The sequence below is a fragment of the Alternaria viburni genome (assembly GCF_023758015.1).
Source record: "Alternaria viburni strain BMP 2772 chromosome Unknown scaffold_22, whole genome shotgun sequence".
In the NCBI taxonomy this organism is placed as follows: domain Eukaryota; kingdom Fungi; phylum Ascomycota; class Dothideomycetes; order Pleosporales; family Pleosporaceae; genus Alternaria; species Alternaria viburni.
Window position 1 is genome coordinate 29,077 of NW_026055791.1, and position 20,028 is coordinate 49,104.

Here is a 20,028-nt window from a genome sequence, read left to right on the forward strand (position 1 = left end):
GCGACAAAGTCTACGGCAACAAAGGACCTTGAAGCTTCAGCACTAATAAGTCCACTCACTCCTACCCACCGCCTCCTCCTCATACCCGAGCTCTTGGAGCTCATTCTCCGATCAGCGACGGCTCAGGTTCAACATACCGCATGGGACGTAAATCGTCTTTGGCGGTGTACAATCGAACATATCCTTTCAACTCAGTACCGCTCTCACTTTCCATGTCCTCCAGTTGAACATGGCAAACCTATCGACATGGCCATATGTCCGTCATGGATGCAACCGTCAGAAGATGAGATTGCCATTGTCGAGAATCAGACTCAGGATGAGTCGCAAAGAGCTCAACACGAGCATGCGCTAGTCTGCTACCCAGCCAGAATTACTCAAGCCAACTCACTATCCGAAGACGCTTACCTGACCATCCGAAGATCTTACGGACAGTTTGGTTGGATGATCGGAGCGTCTACGCCTGTGGCCAAAGTACCACGATGGCTAGACCTTAGCCAGTTCAAGATGAATCCTCACATCCTGGAACTGTTTGGTAGCCGCATGGAGCTAAATCTCGGACGATGTGAGATTTCCTTGAAGGCAGGTACTAACCAGCCTTGCCTACTTCGAGGATCGCTACCAGGCGGAAGCTTCGCAGGACTCATAGCTGACATGTTCCTGACGGAGCCTGCTTGCAAGACACTTGGCATATACATTCCCCAGTTGCATAACAATCGTTTGCGTCTAGTTTCTAGAGTAACCCAGGAACATGGTATCCGTGTGGGACATTTTTTAGGCACACTTCAGCGGCATGCTGACAAGCTTCTCTCTACATGGCAAAGACAGGCCGAGATCCTTCGCCAGAAGATTCAAAACACACACTGGGCATCACTAAGCACTGAAAAGCAGCGGCTTAGCCCATGGATACATCACGCCTCGCCGACTTTCATCGTGTTTTTCGAACCGACTCGTGGATGTACTAAGACTGTGGCTCAACGGGCTTACCATTCTAGTGGCGATAGTCTTGATACACGTAGGGATGAATGGTTCAGCATCGTTGCAGATGACTGACTTGAGCTGAACTGATCGTTCTGGAAGTTCATCGGGCGTGCCATCACTGAACACGCATTTGAGTACTACCCAGGGAGGAGGGCAACTAGCAGGCACTAAAACCTTCGCTGCAACATTTCCTCAAGAAATTCCCTTCTGCAACCTCTTATACATCTCCTCCTCAGCAATCAAGTCAGTCTTGAACTGCTTCGTCTGCTCGGCAACGCGCATGAGATGTACCCTCTTCAGCTTCCCCCCATTCTCCTCGTCCACCAATGCGATACCCATAGCTGTCGACACAACATTCCTGATCTGTCTGCCATTGAATCCGAGCTTGCGACTGTCTTTCTCGACCCACTGCATGAGATCTTTGTAGTTATGAACGAGCTTTTTGTCGCGAAGTTGCTCGAGGAAGGATTCAAAAATGGCGATTTGTTGGGATTGCATGAGTTCTTCGTATTTGATTGCAATGTCTGAGGCGTATGTATCAGTAAGAAGAAAAACGTTGAACCTGCATGTGTAATTGGGAGACTTACGAATGCGACTCTGAACAGCGATGTCGAAAGATCTCATGCGGTTTGTAGTGAGGATCAGTATGCCGTCGTAGTACTCTAGTACCCGCAAGAGTACGGACACCATGGCATTGCGCCTCAGATCGTTCTCGCCGCGACCGCGCGCTTCAAGGAAAACGTCCGCTTCGTCGAAGAGAAGTACGGCTTCCCATTTTCCTGCGAGGTCGAACACCTTTTGCAAGTTTGCTTCAACTTTGTCGCCTTCAATTCCGATGTCAGATACTCCGACGGAAAGTAAAGGCTTGCCGGCCATGAGAGCTACACTCTCTGCGGTTAGTGTCTTTCCAACACCGGGATGACCTGAAATTGATCAGTGACTATGGAGTGTTATCGCGCATAAAGAATCTCTTACCGTAGAGCATGATGACGAGGCCCTTCCCCTTGTCCGGCGCAAAATCTTGCAGGCTCTTGGATACGCCCTTAGCATCGGTCTCCTTCCCGTATTCATGTGCTTGCACGGACCATTTGACCAGCTCTTTAGAGTCCGAGTCGAGTTGCAGCTTGTCGCGGAATACACTTGCGTCGGCGTCGTTAGGAGGATTGAGCTTTTCCACCAGCAGCTGCGCCCACTTCTTCTGCTTCAGCGCGTATCCGAGGACTCTTGGAGGACAATGCATGAGTTGATCTGCCGACATGGCTGTGTCAGAGGCGTGTCGGTCCCAATGGGTCTTGTACATATCTCTGTAGATCGGGTTGGCGCGTTTCTCGGGCGAGAGGTTCTCCAGTTGGCCACGAAACTGGGAAAGGTCTCCTAGAATTGGAGTGTTGGGAGCCAGGTATTCAAAGAAAGAGGTGAAATCAACCATCGTGGTCCCGTCGACCTAGAGCCAAGTTATAAAGCGATGTATTGTAGTCAGAAGCAAGCGATTACTTACCTTTTTCTTCTGGATGTATCGAGCCTCACTGTTTCGTCCAATGCCAGTGTCAGTGGAAGATGTAGTATCATCGTCGTGCCGTCGGCGCCCTCCCTCGTCTTCATTACTACCGATGAAGCTACGCCCTGCGTGGAAATGTGCATCTCCGGAGTACGTAAACATCTGTTTGCCTTTGCCAGGATCGCAGAGCTTGACAAACTTCTCTCCCCGAGCGATGAGCCGTTTCTTGAGGCGAGCAATTGCTTCTTCCGACGAGATGTCTTGTTCATCTGGGCTAGTATAATATTTGAGCGGGTAGAACGGTAATTCCACAATGCTCTTTCGATTAGAACCCCAATGGCGGATCTTCATCTCAAAGGGTACTCTGGTAAACTCTGTGCCCGTCCAGTCGAAGCTGAAGCATACCAAGTCAAAAGTGTGTTCTTCTCGAACGAAAGAATCGCACGAATCGACGGTAAAGATTTGAGGCTCGCCCAGGCAGGGATGTGAGACGATCAGGGTACCCGGTGGGAACAGCGTCCACAGAGCTGCGTGCGAAATGGTGCTCTCTTCCACGAAGAAGTTTCTCTCTTTGAAGTACTGGTCGAGAGGTAGGATACCTGAAGATGCGGAGATGATTCGCATGAGCTCGCGGAGGTCAACTCGAGCTTGCTTCTCCTCAGGCGTCTCGTTCTCCACGAACTTCTTTGCTTCCTCTTCAGCCTCTGCCCACGTCCAGATTAGACTCGCAAAAGGAGAGCTGAGGCTTTTGATCATCTCATCTGTTCCGAGCCTGGCCGTTATCTTGCCAATCAGCTTCTGCAATGGCTCAGACTCAATCTGGGCTTCCGACAGGACCGTCTCAACTATGTTGAAACGAGGTCGAAACATGGTAGACTTGCGGAATGTGAAAGCTCTGCGACTTTGAGGTTTGGGTCCAATCTCCTTCTTCTCGTTACTTTTCGTGATCTCATCATCTTTGTAGTCGCCAGTGTCAGGATCCCACTTGTTCACAATGATGACATATCGAGGTTCTTCTTCCTCCTCGGCATCATTCTTTTCAACAGGTGCCTCGGATTTGCCGTCATTCTTCTACGCCGCGGTCAACATATAGACTTAAAAGCCTGAGATTCAAAAGCGTACCTGTGACGCACGATCATCGTCGTTATTTGCCGAAAGGCGCTCCTCAAGCAGGGCTATCTTCTTCAGAAGTAGCTTGATGTACTGGTCTTGGACCTGAGTTGTTTCCAGGGTCTTCGCCGTATCCTAGGTATCCATTAGAATCTGCAGAGGCACGAGCGTGATGTGTCATACAAGGCCTTCGTCTGCCCCAACGGTAGCCTCGTCCATCACAGGCTGCTGCGACATTGTGTGAAAGGGATGAGAGGAGTTGCGATCGGGCTCACACGCAATGCGAGCAAGCTTGTAGCGAGGGCCCTTTTGTGTATCTTTGGCGAACGCCAGATACGCGCCTGCCTACATGATGCGACACCTTCCGTCGGCAACCGCGAGGCCCCCAAAGGTATTGACCGGAAGTGGTCACGACATTGGGGGCCATGATTGGTAATTCTAGATTACCCAACAGATGCAGGGTCGTGTACATCCGACGCGACTCGAAAGGGAGGGCAGTATCGCCAGTTACTCAGCACAGGTACTTCGTTCAATTGGTCTGACGGAGGTTCCATGTCCTTTGAATGTCCAGGTTAGGGTTGAGAGGTTGGCGCGGGGTTGTCGCTGCAGTCATCTCACATGTGTCAGCCTAAACACGAGATACCTTGGAAGGCGCCACGCACAAGGCTGAGTGCAACAAAGCGCAAAACCTGAACCCTGATTCGTACGCCCCCAGCCTCCAGATATGCATCGCGTATTGGAATCTTAAAGCTGGTCGCAACCCTGCATTGTTTATGTGGATGGGTAACCTGCGTTGTAACCTAGGCAAGTGTCAGCTGTGCGGTAGTAGCAACAGGAAGGAGCCTTGCATACCCTGCTCTGTCGCTTCCTTGCAGTGAACTCCCCCGAAAGTCGGCGCATCTCAGTTACGAACTCAAAGATGGATACCAGGCAAGATGAAAAGGAAAGAAGACCAGTGTCGCAATGGTTTCCGAATTCTGAGTGGGTGTGCGTACCCTGAGGGAAGGTCTGTGGATTTTATGAGTCCGACTGACTGCAATAGGAAGCATTTGCCCTTATCGCAGTTCGTTGCGGAACACAACAATTACCTGAGCAGTAAACTCAAGCGGACAGGGCTCGGAGTCAAAACAGAGCTGAGAAGCATTCTCAATTCCATGCCGGAAAAATGTGATGCCACTTTGACAGACCCGAAGAAAGAGAGTGATCTGCTGCAGTCGCTAAATGCTATGCCACTCGATGTGTTGTCCACCTACGTCCACAAACACGCTGAAGACCTTGGGGTAGCGCATACTGCCCTGGACCAAAAGCGATCTGATGGCGTCCGAAAGGCCTGGTCAAAGACAGAGAGGTTCGTCGTGCAGTTCGATAGGTTCCTAAATGCCTACTCTGGCATCTTAGACATTGTCAAAACAGCCGACGCTCAATACGGGGGAGTAGCTGGCTCAACACTCGCGTTGCTTTTCTCGGTAGGATCCCATCACGAGAGCCGTATCGGAGTATGGCTAACCCGCGCAAGACTGTGAAGCTGAAGATCAAGAACGAAGAAGCCATCGTGTCCGCAATGGAACAAATATCTGATCGTCTTCCAGACCTGGAGGTATACCGGAAGATCTACCCTGAGCCAAAACTAGGGTTGATGCTCGTTGATGCCTACAAGGACATCATCATGCTTGCGCGAGCAGCGACAACTTACTTTCTTGGGTCGGCTTGGGGTACAGCGCCATTATAGCATCCAGAGTTGAGTTCCTTCCACTGACGACGGGACAGGACGACAAGTGATCAACTTTGGAAATCCACTTGGTTTTGAGGTCCTAGAGCAAAACATGAGAGACAATTTCCGGCGTATCCGGATAAGATGCGACGTCCTCCTAGCGCAACGGGTGGATGAACTCGCGAATGAGCTCAAAGGTACGCATATCATGGATGACGCGTGTCGATGTGCTAACCATCAACAGATAGTTACGAGCGTGAGGATAGAACCAGAGTCGTTTCATTACGCGATGCGCTGAACATTGGGAGTTATCGAACCGAGGATGCCGTGCTCTCGCTGGAGCAGTATCGCAAGGCGCTAGCATCCAACTTCGATGACGACAGACATCGCTCAAAGCTATGCAAATCAAACTTGATGGCCGAAAGCAAGGCGCGCTTCTGGCAAGAGAGTTTGTCATGTCTTCTCATGCTCTCGGGATGCAATGAAGAAGGTGTCGGTGAAGTGGCACTGTCCTGGCTATCTCCAGTGGCTGTGGATATCGTACTTGACCGGCTAGTCCAACCCCGACCAGTTGCCTTTGAGATCTGCAACAGATCAAGCACGTTGCAGAATGTGCTAGCGCGGTTGATCTTCCAGCTATTAGAGAAGAATCCGGCAGTAGTCCGAAAAGGCCAGGACTGGTACGACATCCAGTCACATATCGCCTGGGACGGTGATTCAGAAGAAAAGACCAAACATCTCTCGGAAGCCTTACTCAAGATCATCGATCTTCAGACAGAGGAGGTATACGTCGTTATTGACAGACCTGAGCTCAGCGAAGCTGATTCCGTAAGAGACTTCGCTTCGGGCATGCTCCATTTGGTCGAGCGAACGAGAAATGTTCTGAAAGTACTAATCGTCCATCGAGCTGAACTCTGGAATTGGGAGGAGAACAAGCGAAGTGTCATCAGGAAGGGTATGAGGGAGGAGATTTGCCAAGCGCTTCGCATCGATCAATGCCGGTTGGAGAGCGATTGGAGTCGGTGACATAGAAGACGCGGCGGTTGTGTAGGAGCGGCGAGCTTGGCATCTGTGTGCAGGAGCGATTGCGGGTCCTTTCCACGTGTTAATTGAACTGAAGCACATGCATCACATTTCGGAGACCAACCTTAGTTGATTTGAAAACTTGGGATCGATAGTGGAAGGCTTTTGCCGTCTAAAGCTCGATTGATCAACTGGTATATTTATCTTGCAATCCCATACAGCCGTGAACATACATCATCATGCCTATTTTTTCTTGCCGGACGCCTCGGTCGCACTCAGTTCCCTGATGAAGACCTTGGTCACGCCGTCAGGTACGTCGTCGACGCCATCCTCAAAGCCTGGGCTTACTCCAATGGCTACGTATTTGCCGTCGTTGGAGAAGTCGATGGTCTGCACGCTAGCAGGGAACTTCTGGTACTGTCTTATCCTCCTCTTTGCTACGGCGTCCCACAAAGCGACTATGCCGTCTCCGCCTCCTGTCGCGAAAGTGCCGTGGACTGGGTGGTATGCGAGCGCGTGAACCGGGTAGACGATATCCTGGCCATCAACATTTTGTCGGTGGCACTTGAACGCGTACTTGCGCGACTGCGACTCTTCAGATGGGTCGAACCACTCGACTGCTACACGCCCCTCGATGCTCGAGCTGGAGTACCCTGCATCGTTTGGCATGCAAGACACGGCGCGTGTCATGTACTTCATGGAGCTCTCCCGCTGCTGCCACGGCTCCACGCCCACTTCCTCACCGCCGCCTGTCTTGGCAGCTTCTGCCAGCTTGTCCAGCTCGTAGATGTTGACTGCGCGGCTGGCCATAGCGACGACTAGTTTGGTGGGCGAGGCGGAGAGGGAGAAGGGCTTGGACGGCAGGCGGATGGCAGAGAAGTCGCCGGGTTGCGACAGGTCGTGGAGGTGCAGTGTCGAGTCCCATGATGAGGAGATCAGGAGGTTGTGCGGGGCGGAGTAGAGGACATTGCGAACACCCTGCGAGTGTGTAGACATGATGGTCTGGGCGCCCGTCTCGAGGTCGATTCTCCGTACCTCCCAGTCGAGCCCGCAGGAAAAGGCCTCGTTGTCGTCGCGCCCAAAGCAGACATCTAGCACGGGCGCGCGGTGTTCGAATTTCTGGAGCAGCTTGCCGCCGGGCTCAGCGTGCGTATCATAGAGGTAGACATGGCGGTCCCAGGACGAGACGAGCAGGCGTGTTGGGTTGTTGGTCGCGAACTTGACCGACGAGATGGGCTCGGTTGGGTTTTGCGCAAGCTCGAATTGGCCTGACTGGGTTAGTCTGAGTCTGTGTCGCTATAGAGTCGCCGTGGCGATATATAAGCAACTTACTTGACATGTTGGCGGTATGTGTTGCTGCTCGTGGTGGAAGCTGCGCGCTGGATCGAAGCTCGAAGACGCGGGAGTCCGCAAGCCAAACATTTGGGATCTGCGCTAACGCCCCTCCAAAAGTTCCCCAGCAACTCCCTCGTCACGCTTACACCAACCACGATGCCCTTTGCCCAACTCGTCATAGGCCCGCCGGGCTCAGGCAAGTCGACGTACTGCGATGGCATGCAGCAGTTCATGGGCGCCATCGAGCGCAAGTGCTCCGTCGTCAATCTGGACCCCGCCAACGATCACACCTCGTACACGCCCGCCGTAGACGTCCGAGACCTGGTCACGATCGATGAGATCATGGAGCAGGAGACTCTGGGCCCAAATGGAGGAATCTTATTTGCACTCGAGGAACTAGAACACAACTTCGACTGGTTAGAAGAGAGCCTGAAGGAACTAGGAGGTTTGCGACAACACTCTACGTCCTCGAAGTATACTAACAGGCTCAGATGACTACGTCCTCTTCGACTGCCCCGGCCAGGTCGAGCTCTTCACACACCACGGATCGCTGCGCAATATCTTCTTCCGCCTACAAAAACTTGGGTATCGAGTATTCGCCCACCGCCCATGGCTTGCAACTGGAGGCTAACATGAACCAGCTCGTCGTCGTACACCTGACTGACTCGATCATCCTCTCGCGACCGTCGCTCTACGTTTCCTCCCTCCTGCTCGCCCTGCGCAGCATGCTGCAGATGGACCTGCCTCACCTGAATGTTCTCACCAAGATCGATAACCTCCGCAACTACCCCAATCTTCCCTTCAATCTCGACTACTACACCGAAGTCCAGGATCTACAATACCTACTGCCGCACCTCAACCGCGAACAGACGTCCGGCATTCCGGGCCCCACCACAGCCGGCGCAAACGAGGACGTGGATCCGGACGACAACGAGCCGACCTCAAAGTTTTCCGCGCTGAACAAAGCCATCGTAGAACTCGTAGAGGACTTTGCCCTGGTAGGCTTCGAGACACTGGCGGTTGAGGATAAGAAGAGCATGATGACGCTACTGCGGGCCATCGATCGTGCAGGTGGCTTCGCGATGGGTGGAATAGAGGGCGCGAACGACACTGTGTGGCAAATGGCTATGCGCGAGAACGGAGCGACTATGGATGCTCGCGATGTACAGGAGAGGTGGCTGGACAGGCGCGACGAGCTCGACGAAGAAGAGAGGAAGGCATGGGAGGATGAGACCAAAGAGATGCGCGACCCACCACCACAGAACCCTCCCCAAGCACCGCCTGCCGCGAAACCGCCTACAAAGCCCAAGGATCAAGACAGTGACGACGACATGGACGATCTTGAAGAGATGCGACAGTTCATGGAGAAGAAGGACTCAGGCATCAATGTAGTTAGGAAGTGAAGTAAGGATGCCATGGACCCGTAGGCAGCGCAACAACCGCACGCCTGTTCAGCGTGCTCTCTAACGCTATAGTAGCGATATCAGCTTTTTGTGAGCTTTCACGACAGGGACTGTATGGCTACAGATCCTATCTACATAGAGTGACGATCTAAGCGTCATGGCGATTTGCAAGCTTGTAGGAATCTAGCAAGGTTGGGAATGGGAGCACCGCTTGAAGTACAGGGAATGGCTTGAGCCGAGGAGTTGCGCGCAACCACCGTGAAGGAAGGCCAGGCACTTAGTCCAAGTTTAGATCTTGAAACAACGCGTCGCGTGAGCAAACATGCACGCGCCCGCACGGCTCGATAGTCGACTATTGTATAGAATCCAGCCGTGCACTAGACCCTAATCGATACCGTCTAATGTCATCGTATTGCTCCCTTGGCTGTTTTTGACTGCGCACATGCTTAAACGCAAGCCCTCGCGCGACCTGGTCCCCAGCGGCGGCCCCCACGTCTCCATCTTTAGCAGCGACCCCACGCTTAGTCGTCATAAGCGGAAGCGCTCGCTCTTCCGTTCCCAGCACAACAGGGCGCAGTGGGTACCCGAGCCAGAGCGCGACATGAGTGAACTGCTAGATTTCGTCCTGCAACATGAAGATGCCTTCAAGAAGTGAGTCCACCCATATATCGGCGACACCCTCCAGGGCTGCATTGCTGACTAGCACAGCCAGCATCGCCTTGCATCGCTCTATTCAGACTTTCGGCAGCAGCTCGAGATAAACCCCGAAGGCTACCATGCCAACATCGCCGCATGGACAAAGGCCCTCATCGATGCTTCGCGGGCGGGCGTCATCCCGAGGCAGGGCACCACCCACGATCTCCTGAACATACGAGCCGCCGAGGAGCTCGCGCGAGCCCTACAGCACCCGCAATATGGCAAGCCCACGTGTCTACCGGCTGTCTTCCATGAAGCAGTGCAAAAGAAGGAGATGGTACCTTTGAGGGACTTCATGTCGTCGAAAGAGAGCATATACAAGACATCGTGGATACCCTCGCCATGGCAGGTGCTTCAGTGGAGCTTGCGGCAGGTTGGGGTACTGGGGCAGGTACGGGCGCCGGCCAAGATGGAGGTGGGGAACTTCGTCGTCATCAAGAATGTCGAAGTTGCTGCGGACGAGATACTCAAGAAGATGAAGGAGCACCTATCCACGGCTGACCGGGTACTATCGAAGACAGACTTCTTGAAACGTTTCGCGACTATACTAAATCCGACTGCACCACTTACGACGAACGACCTCGATATACTCCTCGTATTTCTCGCCCGAGACAAGCAAGCGATATCTCACAATGATCAGACGATCAAGTTCAAGCCAGAACATGAGGCTGTCCCCCTGCCTGTCACAGAAGAAGACGCCGCTATTGCCAATCTTCGCGACACACTAGCGAATATCAATGCGCAAATACCCCCATTGATGGAGAAGATTACTTTGGCCGATGCGGCCGCACGGGAAGCCGTAGTTGCGAAGCAGATGGTCCGCGCGAAAGCTGCACTGCGTTCCAAGAAGCTTGCCGAAAACGCTCTCGCTCAACGTTCCGATGTCGCCCTCCAGCTCGAGCAAGTCTACACCGATCTACAACAAGCCGCTGATCAGGTCGAGATCGTGGAGGCTATGCGGGCTGGTGCAGCGGCCCTCAAAGGTCTCAATGAGAAAGTTGGCGGTGCAGAAGGCGTTCAGGGTGTCGTCGATGCCGTCAACGAACAAATGGCGACCACGGAAGAAATCACGAACATCATCAATGAGACCGACCAGCCTCTTGATGAGGACGAGATTGACGACGAGTTCGAAGCACTTGAGAAGGCGGATCGCGAGAAGCGCGAGAAGGAAGAGGCCGAGAGGACCGCTGCAAGACTGGCGGAGCTTGAGGCTGTAGAGAAGAAGCGCAAGGAGAAGGAAGCTACAGACGAGGAGCAACGGCAGAGGGAGGTTGTTGACGCGGGCAGAACGGAGAAACAGGTCGATGAGGCGTCTCAGAGTATGGCGAGGATGTCTTTTCATCAGCCGGATGATGAGATGGAAGATCCTGAGGAGGAGAAGCGTACACCTGCTTATGCCTAGGCATGCTTTGATTATTCTGCGTTCAAATGGTTTATCTGCATAGCACTGGCGTTACGGGCTCTTATACCACAAATCAGTTACCTAGGTACTGATGGTACACTACATAGTCATCATTTTGAGAGAAATGTTACATTTCTACATCACAGTAACTCTGTAGTCTCCCTACGAAACGTGCTCTGCTTGTTGCCATTTAACTTTTGACAAGAATTCCTGTGAGCCCTGGAGCAGTTCCACGTCCCATTGCTCCTTCGCTCCGGCGCCACTAGCCGCCGCCACGCCAAGCAATCACAGGGAACGCGGAACCTCACCTTAACATCAAGACAACAAGCACCTATCAGCCCCCATCACAACCCGCTGCCCCTTACGCCGGGACTAAACCAACCCACTCTACGTCCACCTCAGCCCTCGATCCGCTCGCCTGCATACCACCATGAACTCCGTCCGCGCCGCGACCAGCGCCTCGCGCACCGCCCTCACCGCTTCGGCTCGCACAGCAGCTCCCCGCCGAGCCTTCTCACAGTCACAAACGAAGCGCTCAGGTCACGGACCCAGCTACGATCCCCCATCTGGATGGCTCTTTGGCGTCAAGCCCGGCGAGCAGTATGAGAAGGAGGGGTGGGAGAACGCTATGTACTGGGGTTTTGGTGGAGCGTGTGCGTTTGGCGTTGTGGCTTACGCTTTCAAGCCGGATACTAGGTATGTGCGAATTTTGTGTTAGAGGGAGATGGACGGGGATGGTGCGGGATGGGTGAAGAGGTGGATTAGGCGGGAGGGGTCATGAATGGGCGATGGAAACAGCTCCCGAAGAAATGACTGGAAGAGAGCAACGGCAATGCATTCATCGAGCAGAGACTAACAGTCCACCAGCATCCAAACCTGGGCCCTAGAGGAGGCGCGACGAAGACTCGAAGCCGAGGGTATCCTCGCAGACCCAGACACCGTCAAGAAGGAGTAAACGACACCTTGAGCAAGTCAACAAGACCCTAGACATGGGGTGGAAGTCTTACAGCAACACCACGGAAACTGTATATATGCTAGTGGGGGACGAGGATGCGACACCTTTTTCTTTTGTGAGCTTGGATCTGGATGGGCTAGACGCTCGATAGACTATGCGATGATGGCTGAGTATCCGAGGGTAGGCAATTGTATTTTTTTGTTATGGATGTTTGTGATTGGTATGTCCACGGGTGTGTGGTGTGATGCTGACGATCTTGCGGGATCTTGGTCTATGTGCAGGCGGTAGAAGATGTCTGTCGAATCGTAGAGGCTGCTGAGGTCCGCGTATATGAAGCATTCTCACTTCGGCCAATACGTGAGGATGTTCTTCCAAGAACCTATCTTCCTTGGGGATGGAGAAATGCCCTGGGGCACTCCTTCCTTCCCCCAGGCCAACACTAGCTGCTTCGGGTTAGCCATCGCTGTGCCGCAGCTCACAGGAGGGCACGTCACAATCTTCGCACCTATAAGCCATCACTACCGTCCTCCATTACGCCAGACTCACTACTCAGATCTCTCCCGCCAGGATGCCGCAAAGCCAAAGCGCATTGTTACGCCTACCTACAGAACTCCGGCTCCAGATTTATTCATACCTGCTGCCCAACGACGTCCACGTACGCCTCCGTAATGGCACGCTTCTTGCATCGGCGTGTATTCAGGGCGGTGCCCCTTTCCGTGGCGATGTATCTAGTTACGACATTGAATATACCGACGAAACTTGGCAAGTTCGCGTGCCCACGTCTGTGTATGCCCGTCGTCTACAGTCAACCTGGGGTCTGCACTGGTCGTGCGAGGAGCACACCTCGTTGTCACACTTCTTGTTGACTGAATGTACGGACATTCCCGATCTTCTGAACATTTTCCCGGGCGTGTAAGTACATTGGAAGGCTTCGTGTCAAGCGCTCACGCCACTAGTCGTAATGAAGTGTACGATCTCCTTGCTCGTACTTCGACTATCCATGTCTCCGACCTGGACCTCATCAATTACTGGGCAAGAGCTTCGGAGATAACGATGCCAGTCGCTTCCGAATTCGCGAAGATGCCAGTATCGAATGTTAGCCGTCTGAGTATCACGCTCAAGCTTCCGTTAGCTTTCTTCCAGTCAGCGGAGCGACTTTCAGGCAGCGATCCTACATCCTCAGACATAGGTCCAGCAACGCAGCCAGCACGTCTTTGGCAACATTTGGGCTCCATTCTCGGTCGTTTCGAAGCTCTCAAGAAGCTGGAATTGTGGCTCGATCATAATGAGCCGCAATTCTGGGTCGTGGTCAACGAGCGCTCGACCCTTGATCCTCTTCTCACACAACTAAGTACTCGTCCCAATCTCGACGTCACCGTCACGCTACCCATGCTTCACCCGAAATTTGAACAGGACGAGCGACATTACACCGAAGACAGCATCTCGGGGAACATTCGTGTGAACAGGGTGTTGAGGTCGAAAAAGCATGCTGTTATTGGTGCTCAAGGATGTATCGAAATTGTTACGTGCAACGACTTTCCATTGTTCGCCGAGACATATCAGGCGACGAATATGGGTTTGTCTGCGTTAGTCGGACGGGAGCGAGAACAATGGAAACAAGGGCGTGATGTGGAGAATCAGTACAGAATGCTCACGAGGGGTCGGTACTCAAACTGGTATCCCTAGACTGTAGAGTAACTAGTCATCGGTCATCGACTCGTGGCTTCTATCGTCACACATGACAGTGCTGACTGGATCATTTCTGACTGGTGTGAGCTGCAAAAGTGCGCGGAAATTTAGCGATGCTCTCACTTTCACCGCTCATGTGAGCGTTCACCTCTTGGTTATCTTATTCGGCTCAATCACATTTCATCAACAACACTATCTGGTGAGACTCAATCCATCAATCTCTTCTTGTCACTGAATGATACCGCCGAAATCCTCAATCAGTCATCAACAACATGGCACTCAAACGCGAAGAGGCAATGCACGATTCGCGCGACGAAAGTGCGCAGAACCGCTTTATACCTGTACGTACCGAGTATCCATACGCGTATGGATTTGTCATGCTAATTTAGGAACGTAGGATCTTGCCAGTCTGAATGCCTTCGCTCAGGGCTACGAGCGGCTTCAATACGATAACGACCACCTCCGGGACGAGCTTGCTGAGCGCACCCGTACTCATGAACAAGCTATCACCCAACTTCGACAGGCAGCGGAGCATCAGGTTGTCGGTCATGCTGCTACACTCAAGGCGACAAGCGAGGAGATGCACATACTGCGACGAGAGAAAGAGAGCCTGAGAGAAGGCATCGAAGAACTGCAGTTTGCAGTGGTCCCAGTCAATGACGAGGTTGCCAGGCTTAGAAGAGAGAATGGAAAGCTTCTTCGTGCAGCGAATCAAGATGCCCGCAAGGTCAAAGGCTTACATGACAAGATCAGGGATTGCAACAAGAGCCTTGAGAGCTACAAAAAGCGAGTGAAGGCTTTGGCGAACGAAGATTAAGAAGTCATTGAAGTACACAAACGAATCTCACAGTAGATGCGTCTATCATAACGAATGCAGTCAATTTGTCTCTATATGCACACTTCTAGATCCACCTCAAGTATATACAGTTGCGAAGCTAAGCGAGAGGAAAGCCGGAAGAAATCCACGAACTCTTACAGTACCAAGCTCCAGTCCCTTTCCAGCATCTTATCCAACAACCCCATCGAGCGCTTATGCGGGCTGGGCGAAAGTAGAGCCAATAGGTCCAAACTTGATGTTGGAGAAGACGACAGTAGCGCCGGGCGAGTTAGCCTCAACATCCTCAGGCTTGCCAGAGTCAGTAGAGCAGGTACCACGGGCGGCACCAAGCTTGTCAGGGCTAGCATCGGTAGGGTAGGTAGAGTCGAGCCAGAGCATGTTGACCGCATGGTCGTCCCAGAGGGACATGACGAGGACGTGTCCGCGAGCAAGCGAGGCACCCATGCCGTTGAGGCCACCGAGGGTCTTGAAGGAGTTTGTGTCACCGAAAGTGGTCTTCTGCGCCTCACAGAAAGACTCGGTGATGGAGTTACCGGAGACGCCCTCGATAGCAGAGTCGGAGTTCTTGAAGACCTTTCCGCCCTGGATGTAGAAGCGCTTGATGTCAGAGAGGCTGGAGCCGGAGCCAATGAACTGGGTGACGACGGTCATCTTCTTGGTGGTGTCGAGAGTCATACCGGGGCCGTAGAAGTCCTTGACACCCATGCGGTAACTGTTGAAGTCGCAACCGTCCTTGTCGCAAAGTCCGCCGTAGCGGTTGTCGCCGTCACCGCAGCTGACTTCGTCGGTGCACTCCTGGAGACCAGTGCCCTTGCAGGGATGGGGAGTGTAGGCAGTGGAGATGGAGTTGGCCTCCCAGATGTCCATCTCGGGGCAGCAGGCACCGATCTTGCCGGAACCGGCGTTGGGGTCGGCGTCGGACGGGTTCCAGCCCTCAACGTTGGCTACACCGTTGATGAACTTGATGTCGTGGGGGCACTGCGAGTCGCAGTATCCGGTTCCGTACTTGGCACCGGCCTTGTTGTTGCCCTTGTTGATGCCACCGTCGGCGGCCATCTCGACGAAGTAGAGAGCACCGTTCAGACCGCAGGGTAGCTTGGAGACATCGACATCGAAGGTGAACTCCTTGCCGATGAGGTTGAACATCTGGTACTTGGTGTCGCTCTCCATGAGGTAGGTGCGAGAACCAATGTTTGCAGCGTAAGAACCCTTGGTGACGAACTGGAGGCTCAAAGAGTTGCTGCTGGTCTTGATACCGTAGGTGCCTAAGATCGTTAGCTAAGGGCTTCACATTTTGTGTCGTGGACATGTTCACGTACCAGAGTAGTCAGCACCGTCGATAGCGCAGTTCTTGGTGCAGGTGCTGCCGTCAGGGCAAGCGGTCGTGTTCCAAGAGTTGCCGTCGTAGCAGTTGGTGTATCCACTGGTGACATGAGACCAGCGCCAGTTGGCATCGAGCGTAATGGAACCCTGCTTGGTGGTGCAGCTGTTTCCACCGGTACCAGTGCAAGTCTGCCATGTCAACTTGGGGTGTGTCTCTGCTGTCGATGTGCCAGCCTGCTGAGCGCGGGCGGCTCCGAAGAGCGAGAGCGAGGTGAGGGCGAGTGTCCTGTACATTTTGGCTTCTTGAGTGAAGATATGTTGTTGGATGTCGAAAGTATTGGAGCGATGGGCTGACCTTCTTATACAACATTCTTGAGCTCATCGCTACTAATCAAAGTACTCTGCAGAAGTACCCATATGACTGTTGATTATTGCAAGGTGCAGGAGATCTACACCCTTGACGTCCCTCCATGCTGTTCTCACCAATGTTGTGAGAGGAACGGAACATCGGGAGCGCAAAAGGACGCTAAGAGTGCCAGAGTAATGAACTATAGATGAGGCATGCCCTGTTGCGCCGCATCGTGGGGTAGTCTGGGGTATTGCGGAGATCTGTGCGCCACCACGCCCGGGATCTTTGCCTTAAAGAGATAGTGTAGGCAGTGACGAATGGAGAAGCATATGGAGCTGTACTATCAACCGTCGGCTTCACTGGTGGCCAAGTCTTAGCCTTCCGTCTCATTCGATAGTGATGGGTCAGCCTCGTATGTGAGAAGGCAAAGCTGTGGATCAGCACTCGTAGCTGTGTTCTTGATATTTGCATACAGTATTGTGGCTGGGTCACGAGTAACCGCATGTGCACACACCACCCCGGAGAATACATCATGCTGGCTTTCACAGTAAAAAGATACGCGACGATGTATACTCCAATGTGTGTTGTACCTTGGGTACAGCTCAGGACCACATCGCGTTGTTTTGTGCAATTCCACCCGGTGAGCTCAAAACCCGGTAGGAATAGATTGCTTTTTCCATGATCCATGGGCATATACGAGAGACTTTTCTAGAAAGATTTTCCGGACTGGGGGGCACACTTAATCTGTAGCAGAGGTCATGAGGCTCAGATCTTTTCCCGGGTAACGGTTTGGGCGTGAAATCCAATAAGAAGAAAGAAGACTGAAATACGTACTTCGCTGGAAGCGGCACAAGGATACAGTCAGGTAAGTTGCATTGAGCCCCTCCTTCTGTTGCTCGAGTCTCATTGTTGTAGTAAACAACCATGACTGGCGCTGCTTGACATGCCGGTGTACGAATGATATCGACAGAGACTGGCCAGTATGTTTCCCCGTGTTGAAATGCATGAGAAACATTGAGGCAGTTTCATCAGGTGTCCTTTCGTGGTGGAATGCAGGTACCGAGTTGAAGCGCCGAACCCTGCAAGCAAAACGAAGCTTCCGGAGCAGACGGGACGAGACCCTCATCCACAATTGGCTATGGATTTCAGAGCTTAATCAAGTTGCCCTGAGCCTTAGCAGAGTGGCATCGACCGGATTTCTCGGTCGAACTGCTAGTGCAGGATATATTGAGGTCAGGGGTGCCCGCTCGCCAAGACCGGAACATCCCAAGGTTCGCCATGAATTTGTCCGCCTGCTGGGTCGTTGGCAAGCAAAGCTTGTGACAGACCATCAACGCGTCGTTTGAATTGTGGGTTATGGAAAGTCTCCAAGTAGCGTTGCACGGCCAAAGATGCACATGCTGTTTTCCCAGCTGGTTTGTTGTGCATGACGTCCGAGGTTCAGCCTAATCTTCCAGCAACGTGCAATATACGTTCCGGCCACTCGATATGAACTCCGCACCAGTATTCGACGATCACAGGTTCTCGGTGGTTGCGACCCAGGTGGGCGGCAGTTTTCCAGGGCTTAGCGAATCAGGTGCGCTGTCATATACTGCGACCGGGTATAACACATTGAGCCGCAATCATCGTGACAGCGTGACCTCACAACACGGCCCAGGGGCACCAAACGCGCAGTTCAGTGGACATGCTTTGCTGGTACCGAGTCTGCATCACCCTGCTTGAAACCGAGAGTGAGATACGTGGCTCCGGAAGCATAGATTGGTCGCATACCTGGGTACACTTCAGAGTCTTTAGGAAGTTCAAAGACTTGGGCAATTCGTATGTTGTCACCTACGTAACGTATTCCGACATGTATCGCAAGTGAGAAGCATCTATCTAGTAAGTAGGGAGATGGGTTGCGATGGTGTTTGGAGGTTGGACACCCCCCAAAGTGGGCAGGAAGGGTCCAAGGCCTAGACCTCAAGAAGGCTAGCGTATCCCCCCGCACCTCGAGACATCGCCCGGGCGAAGTCTAGGTATGTACATAGGTAGCTGATGCTAGGTCATCACTTTGATCTATTCTCCGTCTTTACAAGCCTCTTTCCGTTCAGATTTACTTCTAGTCAAGATTCTTCCATGATGTAGGCATATCGCCTGGTATGTGGTATATTGCCCAACTCCGAAATGTCTATATCTAAACCTACGCTGTGTACCCAGTAGGCTCCTACAATGAAAAGCGGCTGCAGGTACTCAAAGAATGCTAAATAGCTTGGAAAACCAGAAGAACGTCTAGAAAAGTCCATGCCCATGACGAGCATCTAACCGAATCAACTCTTCAGCAACATCTCTCGCATGATCTCGTGTGTCTTCAGCATACTTCCGAGCCACTGCTTCGTTCTCTTCTCTCGTCCGCCAATACCTCGGTCTTGCACTGGACCGTCTGATCTCATCGGGTCCTTCTTCAGAAGTATTCCTCCTCATGAAGGACCGATAGATGCGAGACTTGGGTGCGCTGCTAGCCGCCACAACCCCAGGGTGAGTAGCCTCTTTCGACCCATCTTCCACCTCCGCAGCCTCAAACGCAAGTCTGACAGATCCCGCAGGTCGGCTGGTAAGTCTCACGAGACAAGTGTTGGCCCCACTACCCTCAGCACAGCTTCCTACGCCATGCGCTCTCCACCCTGTCTCGAACGGCGTCCTTCCCGTACCCAGATCCCGCCAACTCTGCACCACCAGCCTGACCTGTCCGCCTGTAGCATGCGGGAAGTCTTGGCTGGTCACGCTCCAATCCGTCGCACAAGTGGAGCAGTTCTGCGTGAACTGGTACTTCCAGCCTCGGCGGATGACATTGTCGATGGCGGCCATGATACCTGTGTGGCCGTTTGGAGTGTCGCGGTGGCCTGTGACAATATGTGGAAGGAGAGGCCAGAGCGACTTTAGGAGGTTGCGATTACGCGTCGTGAAGGCGGGTAATACGATGGCATAGGAACTGTGTAACAGGAATCGCCCGTTGACTATCCTGGCGGATACAGTGAGTTTAGTCGGTACAGGCGTTCTGGAGATGCGTGCCATGTCTTTCTTCTCATGGGTAAACGCAGATAGGGCAATGCCGTGTTCGTCTCCCCGTGACGCGCGGTTGATGGCAAGTCGAACGTGATGAAAGCGTAGTTTATAACCGTCTCCAGCGTCCAAGTAGCTGTTGTAGTCGGCACAATCTCTTCTCTTTCTTGAATATTGCTGGTTCTTTGGCCCGTCTTCTGCGGCCCAGGCATGGAATTTGTCACACCAGCCGCAGAACCAATGACCGGGAAAGGCGCGCTCTACTACCGCCTCGATAATCTTCCTCTTCTCAAATCGGTTCTTGCTTCCCTTGACATGGCGAGACAGAACTTCGGTGCCGAGAGCGTAGTAGATGTATCGCCCGGATAGACAGAAGGCTGCTGCGGAGGCAGTGTCGAGATAGGTGTTGACTTGTTGGATCAGCTCGAGTGGGAGAGTAAGTACTGGAGCTTTCGACGACGGTGGTAAGGGTTTGATTGTAGCCAGGGAGTCTGTAATCTCGTACTCTTCAAAGGTGGAATCTATACTCGTTCTAGAGCTTGCGGTATCGGATGCCGAGTCGATGGTCGAAGGGCGTGATGAGTGTGAGGAGCCGAAGCTCATAGATCGACGAAAGATGTTCATGCCTGCGTCTTGATCTATCTCTTCACTACGCGTGTGGTCGTTATGAGGCTACGGA

General features: G+C 52.8%; 9 protein-coding genes across 9 annotated transcripts; 5 read left to right on the plus strand and 4 right to left on the minus strand.

Annotated features, from left to right (window-relative positions):
• Nucleotides 1–1,170: 1,170 nt before the first annotated feature.
• On the minus strand, nucleotides 1,171–3,823 carry J4E79_008796 (uncharacterized protein; the record flags this gene model as incomplete). The annotated part of the gene is made up of 6 exons (XM_049357649.1): nucleotides 1,171–1,502; nucleotides 1,566–1,901; nucleotides 1,954–2,422; nucleotides 2,477–3,547; nucleotides 3,599–3,721; nucleotides 3,770–3,823. The coding sequence occupies 6 exons, from the start codon at nucleotides 3,821–3,823 to the stop codon at nucleotides 1,171–1,173; spliced, it is 2,385 nt and encodes a 794-aa protein (XP_049207688.1).
• A 917-nt stretch (nucleotides 3,824–4,740) lies between these two features.
• J4E79_008797 (uncharacterized protein) lies at nucleotides 4,741–6,323 on the plus strand (the record flags this gene model as incomplete). Its single annotated transcript, XM_049357650.1, has 4 exons — nucleotides 4,741–5,052; nucleotides 5,103–5,298; nucleotides 5,354–5,494; nucleotides 5,542–6,323. The coding sequence occupies 4 exons, from the start codon at nucleotides 4,741–4,743 to the stop codon at nucleotides 6,321–6,323; spliced, it is 1,431 nt and encodes a 476-aa protein (XP_049207689.1).
• A 240-nt stretch (nucleotides 6,324–6,563) lies between these two features.
• J4E79_008798 (uncharacterized protein) lies at nucleotides 6,564–7,659 on the minus strand (the record flags this gene model as incomplete). The annotated part of the gene is made up of 2 exons (XM_049357651.1): nucleotides 6,564–7,588; nucleotides 7,653–7,659. The coding sequence occupies 2 exons, from the start codon at nucleotides 7,657–7,659 to the stop codon at nucleotides 6,564–6,566; spliced, it is 1,032 nt and encodes a 343-aa protein (XP_049207690.1).
• A 152-nt stretch (nucleotides 7,660–7,811) lies between these two features.
• J4E79_008799 (uncharacterized protein) lies at nucleotides 7,812–9,058 on the plus strand (the record flags this gene model as incomplete). Its single annotated transcript, XM_049357652.1, has 3 exons — nucleotides 7,812–8,100; nucleotides 8,147–8,247; nucleotides 8,297–9,058. The coding sequence occupies 3 exons, from the start codon at nucleotides 7,812–7,814 to the stop codon at nucleotides 9,056–9,058; spliced, it is 1,152 nt and encodes a 383-aa protein (XP_049207691.1).
• A 442-nt stretch (nucleotides 9,059–9,500) lies between these two features.
• J4E79_008800 (uncharacterized protein) lies at nucleotides 9,501–11,156 on the plus strand (the record flags this gene model as incomplete). The annotated part of the gene is made up of 2 exons (XM_049357653.1): nucleotides 9,501–9,709; nucleotides 9,767–11,156. 2 exons carry the CDS (start codon nucleotides 9,501–9,503, stop codon nucleotides 11,154–11,156), a joined length of 1,599 nt encoding a protein of 532 aa, XP_049207692.1.
• Nucleotides 11,157–11,586: 430 nt separating this feature from the next.
• J4E79_008801 (uncharacterized protein) lies at nucleotides 11,587–12,111 on the plus strand (the record flags this gene model as incomplete). The annotated part of the gene is made up of 2 exons (XM_049357654.1): nucleotides 11,587–11,852; nucleotides 12,024–12,111. 2 exons carry the CDS (start codon nucleotides 11,587–11,589, stop codon nucleotides 12,109–12,111), a joined length of 354 nt encoding a protein of 117 aa, XP_049207693.1.
• Nucleotides 12,112–14,072: 1,961 nt separating this feature from the next.
• Nucleotides 14,073–14,617, plus strand: J4E79_008802 (uncharacterized protein; the record flags this gene model as incomplete). Its single annotated transcript, XM_049357655.1, has 2 exons — nucleotides 14,073–14,141; nucleotides 14,198–14,617. 2 exons carry the CDS (start codon nucleotides 14,073–14,075, stop codon nucleotides 14,615–14,617), a joined length of 489 nt encoding a protein of 162 aa, XP_049207694.1.
• Nucleotides 14,618–14,830: 213 nt separating this feature from the next.
• On the minus strand, nucleotides 14,831–16,255 carry CEL1_2 (Esterase/lipase/thioesterase; the record flags this gene model as incomplete). Its single annotated transcript, XM_049357656.1, has 2 exons — nucleotides 14,831–15,903; nucleotides 15,958–16,255. The coding sequence occupies 2 exons, from the start codon at nucleotides 16,253–16,255 to the stop codon at nucleotides 14,831–14,833; spliced, it is 1,371 nt and encodes a 456-aa protein (XP_049207695.1).
• Nucleotides 16,256–18,578: 2,323 nt separating this feature from the next.
• J4E79_008804 (uncharacterized protein) lies at nucleotides 18,579–19,973 on the minus strand (the record flags this gene model as incomplete). Its single annotated transcript, XM_049357657.1, has 1 exon — nucleotides 18,579–19,973. One exon carries the CDS (start codon nucleotides 19,971–19,973, stop codon nucleotides 18,579–18,581), a length of 1,395 nt encoding a protein of 464 aa, XP_049207696.1.
• Between the last annotated feature and the right edge of the window lie 55 nt (nucleotides 19,974–20,028).